This window comes from Bos taurus, chromosome X (assembly GCF_002263795.3).
Source record: "Bos taurus isolate L1 Dominette 01449 registration number 42190680 breed Hereford chromosome X, ARS-UCD2.0, whole genome shotgun sequence".
Classification (NCBI taxonomy): Eukaryota; Metazoa; Chordata; class Mammalia; order Artiodactyla; family Bovidae; genus Bos; species Bos taurus.
This window is the reverse complement of record NC_037357.1, coordinates 96,498,800-96,515,414: the sequence shown is the minus strand read 5'-3', so window position 1 is coordinate 96,515,414 and position 16,615 is coordinate 96,498,800. Positions and strand designations below refer to the sequence as shown.

General features: G+C 42.6%; 1 protein-coding gene across 16 annotated transcripts in view; it reads right to left on the bottom strand.

Annotated features, from left to right (window-relative positions):
- Positions 1–16,615, bottom strand: part of ARHGEF9 (Cdc42 guanine nucleotide exchange factor 9) — a 420,665-nt gene that overhangs the window by 161,741 nt on the left and 242,309 nt on the right. The window contains exon 1 of one of the 16 annotated variants that reach the window (XM_024988156.2): positions 4,908–4,968. The exons of 14 other annotated variants lie outside the window; for them this stretch is intronic. In XM_024988156.2, the coding sequence (XP_024843924.1) occupies positions 4,908–4,910 (3 nt within the window). In that variant the 5' untranslated portion in view covers positions 4,911–4,968. Of the gene's footprint in view, positions 1–34; positions 2,827–4,907; positions 4,969–16,615 lie in introns of those variants that run through there. One more of the 16 variants, XM_010822035.4, reaches the window with a different exon arrangement.

Here is a 16,615-nt window from a genome sequence, read left to right as displayed (position 1 = left end):
GCTCAGATCACCCAGCAAGGTAGGGGCTATGTACCTTGGTCTTTAGACTTTATGGCCAGCAGGACTTGGCTCCACATAGTAGCAGGCAGACATCTTGCCACTTCCACATAAACACACACACACACATGTTCATGACATTTGTCTAGGCACATTAATGAGGATGGGTATGGGGGAATAGGCTGTTTCTCTCTGGCTACCATCTTGACCACTGTATTATTTGTTCTCCTTTCCTCCATAACTGGTTCCAGCCTGTATGGGTCATCAATCTTCTTGGCATTTGGAGAAACAATTTCCAGAATGAGAACATATGGCTCATCAAGCAAAGGACTTAAACATTCCCTTCCCAGAACTGAATTGCTGAACATGTCCTCTAGAAGTCATCTTTTCTATCAGTCTACTCTGATGAAGGACACCAAGGTAATTATTGGCTCCGCAAAACCAAAGTCAAAATAATTCAGACAACAGAGACAGAATATGGATCATGCATCCTCTCATACAGGTCTGCCTTCCAACACACCAGCCAGAGAATAACCCTATGGTCATGATATTAATGCATAACACATGACACACAAAGGAAAAAACACACACACTGATCTTTTGACTTAGTTACGACATTCTGTTGGTTAGCTCCTGCATAAGGAATCCTTTATTGGGTTATAGCCATTGTTTTTTTGATAGAAGGCATAGAGGGAGCTCCTCAGCTTGGATGCAAGAGAGATTTCAAATAGGACCTTTTATAATACCACCTTTTGAGTACCTCATGAATTACTGTTTACAAAGTGTTTCACATCTACTGTATCACTTGATCCTTATGAATGAGCTATATTTTAAAGATGAGGAAACTGAGTCTCAAAGTGGTGAACTGGTCCTTTGGCCAATCACACATGTAATAGAGCTCAGTCTTTTGACTGCATATGCACTCATATCTATCATGCCATACTACCAATGTCTACTAATTCAGTTCAGTTCAGTCGCTCAGTCGTGTCCGACTCTTTGCAACCCCATGAACTGCAGCACACCAGGCCTCCCTGTCCATCACCAACTCCCGGAGTTCACTCAAACACATCCATCGAGTTGGTGATGCCATCCAGCCATCTCATCCTCTGTTGTCCCCTTCTCCTCCTGCCCCCAATCCCTCCCAGCATCAGAGTCTTTTCCAATGAGTCAACTCCTCACATGAGGTGGCCAAAGTACTGGAGTTTCAGCTTTAGCATCATTCCTTCCAAAGAACACCCAGGACTGATCTCCTTGCAGTCCATGGGACTCGCAAGAGTCTTCTCCAACACCACAGTTCAAAAGCATCAATTCTTCGGCGCTCAGCTTTCTTCACAGTCCAACTCTCACATCCATAAATGACCACCGGAAAAACCATAGCCTTGACTAGACAGATCTTTGTTGGCAAAGTAATGTCTCTGCTTTTGAATATGCTATCTAGGTTGGTCATAACTTTCCTTCCAAGGAGTAAGCGTCTTAATTTCATGGCTGCAGTCACCATCTGCAGTGATTTTGGAGCCCAGAAAAATAAAGTCTGACACTGTTTCCACTGTTTCCCTGTCTATTTGCCATGAAGTGATGGGACCAGATGCCATGATCTTAGTTTTCTGAATGTTGAGCTTTAAGCCAACTTTTTCACTCTCCTCTTTCACTTTCATCAAGAGGCTTTTTAGTTCCTCTACACTTTCTGCCATAAGGGTGGTGTCATCTGCATATCTGAGGTTATTGATATTTACTAATTAGCTATAATTAACTCATAGAACTGCATTCACACCATAAACCAGATTGTTCCTATTCTTTAAGAACCCCGAAGAAGGAGATTTGGACAGCCACTTTCAGTCACTGGTACCCCTTCTAAATGGAGCTTCATTTAAACTTGTCTTTTTACAATTACACTAAAAGTCAATTTCTTCTTATTCTGACCACAGTGCAGGAAAAGAATTGCTGGTCACTGGCCTCAATAAAATAAGTATTTACAGAGAAGTCTCCCCTCTCCTGCCAAAAATGGGTACCAACAGGGTGTTACTAGAGCTTAACAAGTACCTACAGCCCAACTCAGAACACCATGAGGGTTTAAAGTTTTATCACTGACTGTTTATCAAGGGTCAAAAGAGTATCTTGGCATCAATTACCAACACTCTGCTCACGAATCTAACTGTGATGCTGTTTGAATTCCCCTAGGCCCAGGTCTGGGAGAAGGCAATGGCACCCCACTCCAGTACTCTTGCCTGGAAAATCCCATGGATGGAGGAGCCTGGTAGGCTGCAATCCATGAGGTCGCTAAGAGTCGGACAAGACTGAGCGACTTCACTTTCACTTTTCACTTTCATGCATTGGAGAAGGAAATGGCAACCCACTCCAGTATTCTTGCCTGGAGAATCCCAGGGAAGGGAGAGCCTGGTGGGCTGCTGTCTATGGGGCCACAAAGAGTCAGACACAACAGAAGTGACTTAGCAGCAACAGCAGGCCCAGGTCTACTTGATTCTGCTACCTGTATGTTTTTCACAGTGCAGTCTTATTTTTAGGGAGTCCATTCTTGGCTTTCCCCAGGAGCAGTTGGCTCATTCTTGTCCCCATTTAGTCTAGTTGACATGCCTGGGCCCTCAGGTCATAAACTCCAGCTACACCCTGGAGAAAACCAATCCCTAGATAGGACCCTGTGGCCATAAACCAACTGGAAAGCCTGTTGTCAGGGCCTACTTGGAGTCAGTGACAAAGCTGGATAGCACTTCAAAGATCATCACCCTTAATACCTCATTTTATAGATTAGGTATAATATCGCAGTAGTGACTTGCCTAAGCTCAATAGATGGCCAACCTCTTTCCCATTTTCCCATCATAACACAATTGATAGAGAAGGTGGAAAAAGGATACTTGGATTTAAGACCTTGCTAAAGAAGGAATGGCAAAAATGATAATATTAGCTAATACAGAGCACTAACTATATATCAGACACTATTATAAGCACTTTATACACATCAACTCATTTAATCCTCATAGCAGCCCTATTATTATTCCTATCCTACAGATGAGGAAACTGAAGCTCAGAGAAATTAAAAAATTTGCTCAAATCCATACAGCCAATAAGTACTGAAGCCATAATTCAAATGCAGGCACAGTCTGATTTTTATAGCATCTTTGCTCTTACAAACTATACTGCCTCTGAGTCTCACTTTCTTCATCTGGTAAGTGAAGATAATTCTACACTCCCACATGATTCATGAGCTGTAAGACACTGAACCAAGAATTGACAAATGTGTGTAAAGACAATGAGAAGAGGGCACTTTAGAAGGGGATGTAGTTATATAGGGCTCCTGTGTTCTCTAGTCACAAATGCAAGCAGGAATAAGGGGATATTCTTCTCTTATCCTCTGAGATGATTTAAAAGTAAGCTAAATTTGGGCTGGAAATTAGTTTCAAATCTCCCTTTTGTATATAGAATTGACTTTTAACTTGCTACAATTTTTCATAAATATGACTTTTCTCTGCTCATCCATTTTTCACTCAACACTGTACCAAAAGTGAATGCCCTTCAAGCAGTATGCCAAAGTGGTTAAAGGCAAGCAAACCTAGCTTCAGTTCTGGGCTCTGCTACTTTAGAAAGTAGAAGTGACAATGGGAGGTGAGGAATACAAGAGAAGCCACATAAGTAATCCAAAATGGAACTGTCAGCATGTAATTAAGGATACCAAGAGTACACTATCACAAAAGCCATAGACAAAACTTTCAAGCTATACAACCTTCAGTTTAGTTTCTTCATATGCAAAATGGGGTTATTAATACCTGCCTCACAGGCAGAATTGTAGAGAAAGTGAACTGAGTGCTAGATGTATAATGTCTAGTACTGTGTCTGGTATACTCTGGCCTAGTGCAAGACCTCAGAGGACGGAAGGCTCATGTGTGGGCTCTAAAACAGTTTTGTGGTGCACTGAAGTAGGCCTTAAAGAATAGGTACTATTGTAATGGATAGAGAAGGAAACAGAAAAGGCATGGGAGGCAGACTACAGTCTCAAAGGTAAAGAGTATGGGAAATTTGATGGTAAACATAGTGAAGTTTGGAAAGGGCTGGGAAGATTGGGATGGAAAGACAGCTAGAAAGGTTGATTGGAGTCTTGTTTGAAGGCTTTAAATTTCATTTGAGGAAAAGGAGATCAAAGTTGATTTGGTAGAGGGAGTTCAATCCTAAGTATGATCATTAAAGCATAAGGATAAGTAATGAGGAAATGTTGGTTTGGGAGTGGCATAAAAGATAATATTTTCTCTAATTTGCTGAATGCTGGTGGCCAGCAGGACATGCAAGTAGATTTGAAGTTCAAGAGAGAGCAAGGGAGATAGTTATATAGGTTTGAGAGCCAATGATCCAGAAGAAATTATAGAAACCAAGGAAGTTTGCCCTGGAAGAAAGTGCTAAGAAAGAAGACCAGAAATCTAGGAAAACAGCAATAATGGGAGGTGAAGAAGAGAAGAGGAGCCAGAGAAACAAATGAAAATGGAGTTCTCAGCACATAGTTAGGATACCCAGGGGTTCAATCTCACAAAAACCAAGGACAAGTGTTTTCAGCAGCAGGAACTGATCAAATTATCAAATAAAACAGAACTACCTATGAGAGGAAAAAAAATCAAGAAAAGTCTATTTGGGAGTGGCTGTATCAAGGCTTAAATTCTTCATTTCTTGTTTATAACTGTTTTATGACCCCCACCAAAATCCCTAATTTCCCAATGGTCACAACTTCTTCATCTTGCGATCCCGTCATCCCCAAAAGCCAGGAGATGGTATTGGGTTACTCCAGCAAGGTGCCCAAATTGCACCTTGCCTTGGGACACTGTTGATGTGACTTCTAATAAAATACTTCCCAATCCTCAGGGCATTTCAAGTACAGGACCAAATATAGGTTGGTTCTTGCTCAGACTTACCATTGAGTGGGGCACATGGTGTTCTGCATTCCCAAACCAAAGACACTTTTGGACATGAATAAAAAGATGAAGAGGGAGAAGAGTCATAATTCTTAAAGGAATAATATCCAATTCCTTTTTAATCTAGATTTCCCAGCAATTCTAATTTCAAATATTCTATTCCATTGTCCTACAAATAATCTGTTATCTGACCCATGTGTCCTGACTTCTTACCTGAAAATATGATCACTATTCATTGTAGGCATTGGGAGTTTGATCTCTCAGGCTGGTTTCTGATCAACAATGAGGCATGTGCCTATAGCTAACTTGGAGTGGCCAGTGAGCCCTTTTAGGAGGAAGGAAAGAAGGCAAGGAAGAGGGAGGAAGAAAGAAAAACAGAGAGAAAGAGAAGCACTTGTTGAAAACATGTGCCAGGCATTGGGTAAGGGGATTTCTTTTGTGATCTTAGTCTCTATAGGTCTCCAAGGTAAGCATTAATATACTCATTTTTACTGAATATAACCTGTGAGGTTACCAAATAGCCCACAGTCACCCAGTTAGTAGGTGGTCGAGCAGATATGAATGTCTAGCTGACCTTATTGTATAGCTTTGCTTTTATGAATCCCCAACACTACCTATCAAGAAGGCACGGTGAGAGGGCTCCCAGCTGGTTTCTCTCTCCAGGGAGACCAGTCCACCCTGTGAATGATCTAAATCAGTAGTTCTCAATCCCCTGGAAGGCTTGTTAAAATACAGATTGCTAGGTCCCATGAGTCTCTTATTCAGTACTCTGAAGTGAGGCTTGAGAAGTTGCATTTCAAACAAGTTCCCAGGGGATGCCTGCTGGTTCAGGGACCACACTTGGTGAACCACAGACCTAGAGGGTCTTTCTAGTCTAGACTTTACCCCTGCCTTTCCTGATGCCTCATTCTCCTAAGGATCCCCATGGCACCCCACTCCTTGCTTGGTTACAATGTACTGCTTATTGGTTGGTATGTCTGAGAATGAATGAGTATTTTGGGTCACGTAGGGAGCATTCTCAATGCCAGGCCTTGCAAACACAGAAATAAAACCCTCACCCAGTTTTTTTGTCTTCCTTCTTTCTTGCACCTCTTGTCTTCCTCTTCACATTCTTGACCTCTAGCTGAACAGAACCACCCCCAAAATAGTTATTTAATTAGCCTGGGTGGCTGCCAGAAATACTAGAGTTTCAATGGCAAGGATCAGCAGAGGGAAGGATTAAAAAACTGTTGTTCAGAATAGTATATGTCCTATTGCCATGAAAAGTAGCTGAGCCTGGCTTTCCTTCTGAGAAGCTTCACAAGGGGATAAGAAGCGGCCTGAAGGATTTTGCCTTTCTATAAGGTTTTTTTTTCAGTTGATACTTGCCCCCATTCTCTCAAAAGCTCCCCTCCCTCAACAGCTGCTGATCCTGCTGAGTCGCTTCAGTTGTGTACAACTCTGTGCGACTCCATAGATGGCAGCCCACCAGGCTCCCCCGTCCCTGGGATTCTCCAAGCAAGAGTACTGGAGTGCCCTAAACAGCTAGGCATGGACAAAAGAAAATCCTTTTCTTTGTTCCATTTGGCTGATTGATGTTAGTTGCTCAGTCATGTCCAACTCTTCATGACCCTATGGACTGTAACCCTGCAGGCTCCTCTATCCATGGGATTCTCTAAGCAAGAACACTGGAGTGGGTAGCCATTCCCTTCTCCAGTGGATCTTCCTGACCCATGGATTGAACCTGGGTCTCCTACATTGCTAGCAGATTCTTTATTATCTGAACCACTAGGGAAGCCCTTGTTTCCTTTACACACATCCAAAATAGGCTGGGATTTTATTCTCTCCTGAATAAACCAGAGATCTTTTGCATATGGCCTTGTAAACAGACTCTTATCTTGCCCAAATTGTTCAAGGACAAGACTCTTACCCATTTCTGGGTTACAAAGGTGTAACTCAGACTGTTTCAACAATAGTGGGGAGGTATCAAAAGACTAGCTATTAGAAGAAGCTCTACCAGTAAGTCACTGAATCATCTTGGATGGGTCCCTTTACCTGTCTCAGTTTTTTTATCTGTCAAGTTACAGACTTGAATCAAACAGCCCTTTCCAGTTCTGGCTTTCTACTAAGGGTAACACTTGAGCTTTGCAAAGGTCAGGAATTTCATTATTGTAGATTATTTCTTCTCACTGATCTTTGCACTTGATAGTAAATAAGTAAGTGTTAGTTGCTCAGTCGTGCCCGACTCTTTGCGACCCAATGGACTGCAGCCCACCAGGCTCCTTTGTCCATGAGATTTTCTAGGCAAGGATACTAGAGTGGGTTGCCATTTCCTTCTCCAGGGGATCCTCCCAACCCAGGGATCGAACCCAGGTCTCCTGCGCTGCAGGCAGATTCTTTACCGACTGAGGTACAAGGGAAGTTTTGCACTTGATAGGATTTTTTTATTGCTCTCTACTCAAGAAAATGAGAACTTGACACTGGCTAGTCCCTTCCTGAATATAACTCACTCAGGCATTGTTAGTGACACATTAAAGGACAAGCCAGTCAGACTGACTGGGAAAACTGAGGAATGGGTTTTCTACTTTAGCCCTTGACTGCTCTATTCAAAAGTCAGTGTGGGGCTGTGGGGCAGTGGGGTGGGGGCGGACTTTCTTAGTGGTCCAGTGGTTAAGACTCTGCCTTCCAATGCAGGCAACTTGGGTTCAGTCCTTGGTGGAGGAATATGCCATGGGGCAACTAAGCCCCATGGCAACAAGAGAAACCCACACACCACAAATAGAGAAGCCCTTGCACCACACCTAGAGAAAGCTCACGCACCATAATGAAGACCCAGTGCAGCCAAAAATAAATTTTAAAAAATGTCCGTGGCAGGGAAAGCTTCCCTGGTGGCTCAGTGGTAAAGAATTTGCATGCCAATGCAGCAGCATGGGTTTGATCCCTGATCTGGGAAGATCCCACATGCTGTGGGACAACTAACACAACACACAATACTGAGCCTGTGCTCTAGAGCCCATGAAGCACAACTACTGAGCCCACGTGCCACAGCTACTGAAGCCCATGTGCCTAGAGCTCGTGCTCTGCAACAAGAAAAGCCACTGCAGTGAGAAGTTTGCAGTAAGAGAGTAGCTCTAGCTTGCCACAACTAAAGGCCCATGCACAGCAACAAAGACCCAACAGAGCCAAAAATAAATAAAAGTCAGTAAGGACCTTTGCTCTTTGTTCTAGCCACATAGCTCCTCAGATAAATCATCTTTCTCATGACATCAGCTCTTACTACCTCCAGTCCCATATTTCCAACTACCTGTTTCACATTTCCCCAGGGGCCTGCTACTGCCTCCAATAAAACATACGTAAAACTCATAACATTAAGGCCCCATTCCCCTCCATCCTTATTTTTCTCATTTCTGATAAACTTTCTGGGCCTGCTGATTTTTTTCTTCTACATATAGATATGACCCTTTATCTTCTTTTTCAATGCCTCATCTTAGGCCTGGGCCTTATCACCTCAAGTTGCCTCCTAACTGACCTTCCTATGGCTCACAGGTCTCTCTCCTCCTTAATAATGCATTTCTTAAAACTTCTTTGTTGGTGCCACTATTCATGCTCAGGAAGCCTCAAAAACTCCCTACTGTCAATCTCTCAAAGCTCTCCTTAATCTAGTCCCATCTATGGATCCAATTCTTGTCTTGAACCAACAGGGACCTTCCACTCTGGTAACACAGAGTCTCTTTCAGGTAGATGACTCCTACCTCTGTGCCTGATTCAGCCATTCCCTTGTCCATGGTTAAGTGTAGGGATACGAGATACACTTCCTCTTCCTTGCCATATGATCTTGGCCCACCTGCTCCTTAATCTTGTCCCTGACGACTCCACCCTGTATCTTCTCTCCCTTGCCTCTTTCCCTAATTTCTACCTAGGATAAGAAGAAGATATTAAATAACATAGAGTTATTCAAGTTGTTAACCAGGGTGTTATTCTCCAAACAGATTGTATACTTGTGAACAGTAAATCTAAAACATCTGCTTAATCTATAATGAACACTGTTTTTAGCCTCTAAAGTTCTGTGCCCAGAGCCCTAAAACAAGGTAAGCTCTGAGGAAGATCACAGTAAAAGAGTCAGCATCTCTGTCAGGTTGCAGAATATTCTATGGGGTCAAAGAAATTGTTTGCATAATATGTACCAGATGCCCTATAGGCCAATCCATTGCTGATAGGATTTATGGCCAGGTGGCTTCTGGGGTGGGCTGGCTTTTGCTGAAGATCTTCACAGATGCTCAATGGTCATCAGAGAAAGAAGAAATGTCAGGTAAGAAAAAAAAAAAAAAACTGATTTTTTTTTTAAATCATAAGGACTGCTATTTGTTTTCCATATGACTTAATACTTCACACCTAGCTAGTTTCAGCTTTAATCTGGATGCTGCAATCACCCATAACCAGATAATTTCATTTCTGAGAAGAATAATTAATGCATTCAAGTGATGGTGGCTTTAAATGTATTAAAAGGAAGTATGCAAATATTGCCACTTTTCATGACGTGATTATCTTTTTCCTAGTTTGGGCATGTGATTTGTGAGTCATTAGGTATTGGCTTCCTTCAATATCCCACTGTTAACATAATTTTTCACTTTAACAAAATGAAGGTTGGCTTTAGCCACACCTGGCAGATACAAACCCCAGCCCAGCTGGCTTGATTTGAAAGAAGAGGCTAGATGCAGGTCAGCTCAGCAAGAACAAAACAGACCACCTGATCCAGAGGCCAATATGTCAAAAGCCAATTCACACCTGTCAGCTCCTAAAAGCTTGGTAAATCCAGATAAGCATCTTAAGATATGAAGCCATCCAGGACATTTTCTCAATTATTACAGACTAATAACAAAGGATAACACCTCTTTCTAGACCTCTTCTAAAAGAAGTTACAAAGTGATCTCAGCTATAACAGTGACCAAATATATGAGGTAAGGGAAGTTGCTTGTTTGGTTTACACCTTAGCAATTGACTCTTCTAGTATGACACTTCAGCCATTAACTCAACCTAATTGGCCCAGGAGCTTCTGAAGTAAGACCCAGCTGCTGCCCCAAAGCTTATGATGTCAAGAGTTCGGTCTTGTTGAAGGAATAGGTCTTTTAGAGAAAATGCAGCCAACAGGGCCAAGGATTGCAAAGATCAGAGAGAAGTGTTTCCAGACCACCAATTATGATACCATTGGCTGCAGAGGTCCCCCTCAACAGAGTAGCTCCCAACCTGATAAGCATCAGCTTGCACCTTCAAAGCATCTTGGAAATAAAAGTTACTGTCAAGTTGTTTGGGAATTTTTTGGTATCATCCAGGTGACTCTGATTCTTTATACCAGTTTCTCAATTGTCATTCCCAGACTCTTTGCTCAGAATCACTGCAGCATTTTTAACAAGCAGACTGAATGATTCTAAATCATATATCACAATGAGACCAAGTGTCTTTTAAACTTTCTAGAGCCTGAGTTTGAAGTACAAGAATTTCCTCTAATTGCAATGGTTTCCAAAGAAACCAGAATCTCTGAAATTCTGGCTCTTGGCTTCTCTTTCTTGTGTCAGTTTTCAAGCAGGCTAAGGAGTTATAGTAGTTTGTCTAAGTGGATTTTCCTAGGCTGCCTCAAGAGACTATCTGCACCTGCACCCCTACTTCCACTCCCTCCTAGACCTTCAACATTGATGCCCCTAATGGAAAATTTTTGCAGCATGTCTCTACACTACAATCTGGAAGCAATTTCCTAGAGCTATGCTCAATCTACCCAAGTCAGCTCCCAATACTCTAAGAGAAAAATTATCAGTAAAAAAAGAAAAAAGACCCAGCAATGCTCTTTCCACGAGTTGAGTCAGAAGCATGTCATCCCAAGCTGGAGGTCCTCTGACCCCTACCTATCTCTGGAGTCAGACTGGGACCTATCTCCAAAATATTCCTGCCCTGATTATCTCACCCTTCTTGGCTTGCTGTGGCTACTAAGTTCCAGCTATCCATGTGGGTTGCTTGTTTCCTACATACCTTGAAAGATGGCCAGGGCAAGCCTGAGGGATAGGTAGGAGATTCAAAAAGCCCCAAATGCTTGAAGTGACCTAGACCCATCACCCTACACCTGGGTTCTTGAATTTCTTTACATAGTTCCACTGAGACAAGCCTTGGGAGCTTTAACTTTTTCTGGACTGTGACTTGAAGGCCAGCCTTGGAATTCCTCCAAAGGATGGAGGTGGGGCTCCTCTAGGTTTACAGAAGGGTTAGGAGGAGGGGGCTAGAACTACATGAAGAATTTGTCCTCTGTGTCTCCCACATGTATAGTTCTATACTCATCAACACCGCAGCCAGAGGGTGGGTGGGCAAGGCAGCAAGAAGGGAAAGTCATTTTTTATCCATTTGACAGATGTCGTGTTAAAATCTTGTAGGGGAAAGAGGACTGTAGGTGGGGGGGAGGAGCAGAGGAGGAGATAGGTTGGAACTAATAGTTCTAATGTATTCTTAAATGTGGCCATCTGGTCTAAGGTAGTGATAACAGGAACAGCATTTAGTAAGGTATACTGTGACCTGCTTCTATACCTGGAGAAGAAACAGAAAAAATAAATATATTTCAACCAACTTAAACCACCTTGAACTCTACTGAGCATGCCCACCCAGGACACCGGCTTGCAAAGTCTCTAGCATTGGCAGGCATTTCCAAAGAGAATGTAATTATCTCCTGAGGAGTCCCTATAGCCCAAAAGGGAAATCTGCATTTAAACAGCCCATTAGAAAGTGAAAGATGGTTTCCAGTGGCTTATTGATTTCCCTCTTCTCTTTTACTCCCTGCAAGAGAAAAGACATTGGCCAAGACATTTAGCAGTGTTTCTGGCCCTTGTCAGTAGTTTCCTGTTCAGGGATGGGTCATTTTTCTCCTGACAAAGTCTAGCACTGTCCTGGGTTCCCAGAAGACATGATAAATGATTGATGAGCAGAAATGGTCAGTGAGCATTCACTAGATCAGGCCCCCGGGGACTCAAACTGGCTGAGCTGTCTCCCCTTCAGACTGTGTCCTTTAAGACTACAGACAGAGGGATGTAACATCTAAACCTAGGCTAACAGTGAAGACACAAGAAAAGCACAATCAGACCCCCGCTCAGGGCCCAGGAAGGATAGAATGCAGATTGGATGCAAACACCCAATCTGTGTTTGCAGGAAAAGTGATTGTGCTTGTAACAAAAGATCTTCAAGTAGGTCAGTCAGGCTTATGTAAGAGATCCTCTGCCTGTCTGGGCTAGGTAAAGGAGGTAGGAGTGGAGAAGGGAAGGGACCCAGGAAAGCTGACTGAGGGACAAGGCAAACAGCAAGATACTAGGGCTTGAACCCACTCTTCTTGACTCTGTCTCACGTTCAAAAGCCTGAAAGAGTGAATTATTATACTCAGAGAAGGCCAGGATTGGAGACTCCCAAGAGCTAGCACATCTAGTCTAACATTTTACAGATAAGAAAACTGAGGTTCTAGTAAACAGAAGTGGCTAACATGTCAAGTTAGTCAGCAGCAGAGCCAAGATTAGAAACCAAGCCTACAATAGTTTAAAAGGACAGTTGTCAATTGTTTTGGTTAAAAATTGCTCCCCTGAAATTATCAAAACATTGTTAATCAGCTATACCCCAATACAAAATAAAAAGTTCAAGATTTTGTTTAAAAAATAATCAATTGGTTAAAAAAATAAACATCTATCCCAGTATCTACCTACTACTAATGTAGTATGTGTTTTACAAAAAATCTATACAAAAAAGTAGAAATGAAATGATGAGATTAACAATTTAATATATAAAGAACTTGCAATATTTTCTTCCTAAGTTTAATTTTGGAGATCAGTTTTAGACATTTTCTGATGGTCCTTCCTCCCTCTGCCCTACAGATGTCACCCCTTGAATACTACAACCATCACTTGCCTCACCCTCCTCTCAGGGCCCCAAACAAATCTGACCCTCCCTGGAAATGAAGGCTAAGTACGAATTACTTCCAGTATCTCATTCACCACTAAATGTTTTTGCTAAGGAGTCTGAAATTCAAATTTACACTAAAATGAAAATGCTAGTGAAAAAACAGTGGGAAGGAAAGAATGGGCTCCAGGCTTGACTTGGTTTCTGAGTATTGAACTTAAGCAAATTGAACTTAAGCAAATATAACTCCCTGAGCTAGTTGTACCAGCTTATCTCAAATGGAAAGTTAGGTTGTCTTTGACAGATGCTGCTGTCAAGAGACAGAGGGGAATTGAAGAAGACATGGAAACAAGGAAGTCAGAAGTGGGATGGAGTGGGATAAGAAAGGTCAGAAGACAAAACTTGACTATTTTAGATTTTTGCCATGGGTTACCTTTACCCAGAATAGAACTTTAGTACAAGGATGGCCTTTAGGTTCCGCTGCCAGAAGAATGAGTACTGCTTTCTCCACCCAGTTCAAGCCACCTAAAGTAGTTTCAAGAAAAGAGAAAGCGGCTCACCTACCATGAGCTTAACACATTATAGTTTCTAAATTCCTTTCATATTCATTACACATTCATGAGCTCACTAGATCCTGCCAGCAATTCTGGGGAGTAAGAAGAACAGGGATGAGACCTCATTTTTAAAATGAGGAAACAGGCTTGGACAAAGGAAGTCCCTCAGGTATCCCAGGAGAACGGGCAAAAAGAGAACCCAAATCTTCTGACTCACAGTCCAGAATTTTTCTAATAATAAAAAATGGTTAACATTTACTGAGTACTTAGTATGTGTCAGGGCTTCCCTGGTAGCTCAGAGAGTAAAGCGTCTGCCTACAATGCAGGAGACCTGGGTTTGATCCCTGGGTCAGAAAGATCCCCTGGAGAAGGAAATAGCAACCCAATCCAGTATTCATGTCTGGAAAGTCCCATGGACTGAGGAGCCTGGGGTCGCAGAGTCGGAAATAACTGAGTGACTTCACTTTCACTTTAGTATGTGTCAGGGACAAATCTAAGTTTTTACATAAACTAACTTACTTGATCCCCATTTTAAAAATGAGAAAAACATGGCTCAGAAAGATGAAGTAATTGCTGAAGGTCACACAGGGTCAGAACCAAAACCCAGGTAGTCTTACTCTAGAACCACTGCTCTTAACCTCTGCTCTCCACAGCATATCCTCATGCTCCTACAGGATCACAGAACCTCCAAAGCATAGCAAGATATAGATTAGGGTGTATATTATCATAAACAGAGAAAAATATATTCATATATGTTTTATATATCCATGTAACATTTCTCTGGAAGGATTCACTGATGACCTCTGCAGAGGAAGCCAAGTGGCTGGAAGGCAGGGCTAGAGTGAGACTTTTCACTGTGTACCTTTTGGACCATGTGACTGTATTTCCTTTTCAAAAATAAAGTAATTTTAAAATGAATCTTCTATAGTCAAGAGAGCTGAAGAAACTATGTGGCTGCTTCCTGGCAGAGCTCTGGTGACTGACCCTTCCCTATCCACTTCTCTGGGTGCTCAAAATTTAAGAACAGAAGGTGTCTCTCTCCTTTTTTATTCCAATTTCCTAACCCCTGACATTGCTTGTCCAATCCCCTTTAAAGGTCAGTATTATAGTCATTCCATAGGTTTCAGTGGCACAAGTGAAAACAGCAACAGTTTGAGTTAGGCTCTCATAGCAAATCTGTAAGTTATAGGAAAATAACCTATTAGTGGTAGGACAGATGACAAAAGACACAAAAGGCCTTCCCCAGAGCCTAGCACCCAAGGCCTAAGCTCCACAGATTCTTCCATTTCCTTCCTCTCACCACTCTTGTCTCAGTGTGCTACCCACCCTTCTCCTGGGCTGAGAAAGGGAAAATACACAAGCTAGAAAGGCTCTAGGAAATTTAGCCTAGCTTGTGAGTCTGTGGTGTACAAAGAAAAATACACAAAGGAAGAAAAAGTCAGCCTAGCTATATTTTAATGTTCACATCAAGGCCGGTAAGAGTCAGCCCAAATGGTCTCAGGGAACTCTCTCAGCTGTGGTTTCTGGATCTCTACTATCTTAACTCTCAAGAGTTGGCAAAATACCCCAAAGATTAAGGGTTTAAAATATTTTTTCTTCAGATACCTTTAGGTCCAACCCCTTAGGCAGGTCAGTCATACAGGGCTTCTGTAGTCGAAGCTGTGAGGAGGTGGGAGTAGCTAAGGTAAACCAAGTGCCTTCAGGGATCCTCCTGAAGTGAATTAAATCGGCAGCACAATTCCCTCTCACAACAGCTTAGCATCTTCTCTAACGCTTCACTGCTTCTAATATGCAGGAGACGAGTAGGACGTGAGCTGTTGTGGAAGGGATGACAGGTCAGTGCCTCTCATGGAGAAGCAGGGCACTTCTGGGTTAGGCTGTGCCCCAGAGAGCTCCTGTCCCTTGCTATGTGTCAGAGACAAACCTAAATTTTTAACATTAAGTTGCCACCAGCAGCTTCCTTTTAGTACCGGACTTCATGGGGTGATAGCTTGGGGCCATAGAAAGAACACGAGTCTCGAGGCCTGGCTTCCAGACCAGAATCCACCATTACCTAACCCTGTACCCTCAGACTCAGTATTCTCATCTGCAAAATGGAGACAATACTAGTTTATAACAGGGTGCTGCTGCTGCTGCTAAGTCGCTTCAGTCGTGTCCGACTCTGTGCGACCCCATAGACAGCAGCCCACCAGGCTCCCCCATCCCTGGGATTCTCCAGGCAAGAACACTGGAGTGGGATGCCATTTCCTTCTCCAATGCAGGAAAGTGAAAAGTGAAAGTGAAGTCGCTCAGTCGTGCCCGACTCTTAGTGACCCCATGGACTACAGCCTACCAGGTTCCTCTATCCATGGGATTTTCCAGGCAAGAGTACTGGAATGGGGTGCCATTGCCTTCTCCGTATAACAGGGTAGGGGGAAGAAATTGAGAAATAAAGTGAAGACAAGCTCCTAGATTACCTCCAAAGTACATGTAATCACAACTTGGATAGACTCATAACAATTAACAATAGTAAAACATGGTCAACATTTTAAAACGCACTTTCACATATTTTGTCACTATGAATTTTTGCACCCCACAATCCTGAAACTTAACAGTTACGCCCATTTTACAGACCAGAAAAGAGACTCAGAAGGAATTTGCCCATAATTTATGGGATGAGGAGAAATCTGAACTTGTGCTAATAGTCTAGTTCCTGACCCACCCCCTTCAACAAGGCAGGTGGAAATGGCCCTGAGCACAAAACTTAGAATAAGGCACATTCTCAGGGTCAATACTGGAAATAAAGGCTACATCCTCTGGCACGGGGCAGGTACAGGCTATCTGAGCTTGCTTTTTCTAGTTTAGAAAGAAAACTGTTTCTGATGCTCCCCCCTTTCCCTACCTAGAGTTCCTAAGAAGCCAAAGCTATATGACCATATAAATGTTGCAAACCTGTATTCTGGGAAAGGACTGACCTGGTACTGAAAAGCATCTTTATGAGTGAGGGTGATCCCAGCATAACTGACCAACCTGACCCCATGAGGTTGCCTCTCTTTGGTCTTTCTTTCTACTGCTACTCTGTAAGTTAGGCTCAGTAGTTGGCAGGTATTGACATCAACTTAGGAATAGGGGAGATACAGCTTTATGGGTGAAGAACAAATAGATCTGCAAAGCATTTTCTCAACTGAGTCTATCTGAGCTTTGCCAGATTCTGAGAGGCAATATTGGTGATTTTACATATAGACCAAATAAGACTCAGAGAGAGGAAGGGAACCTGAC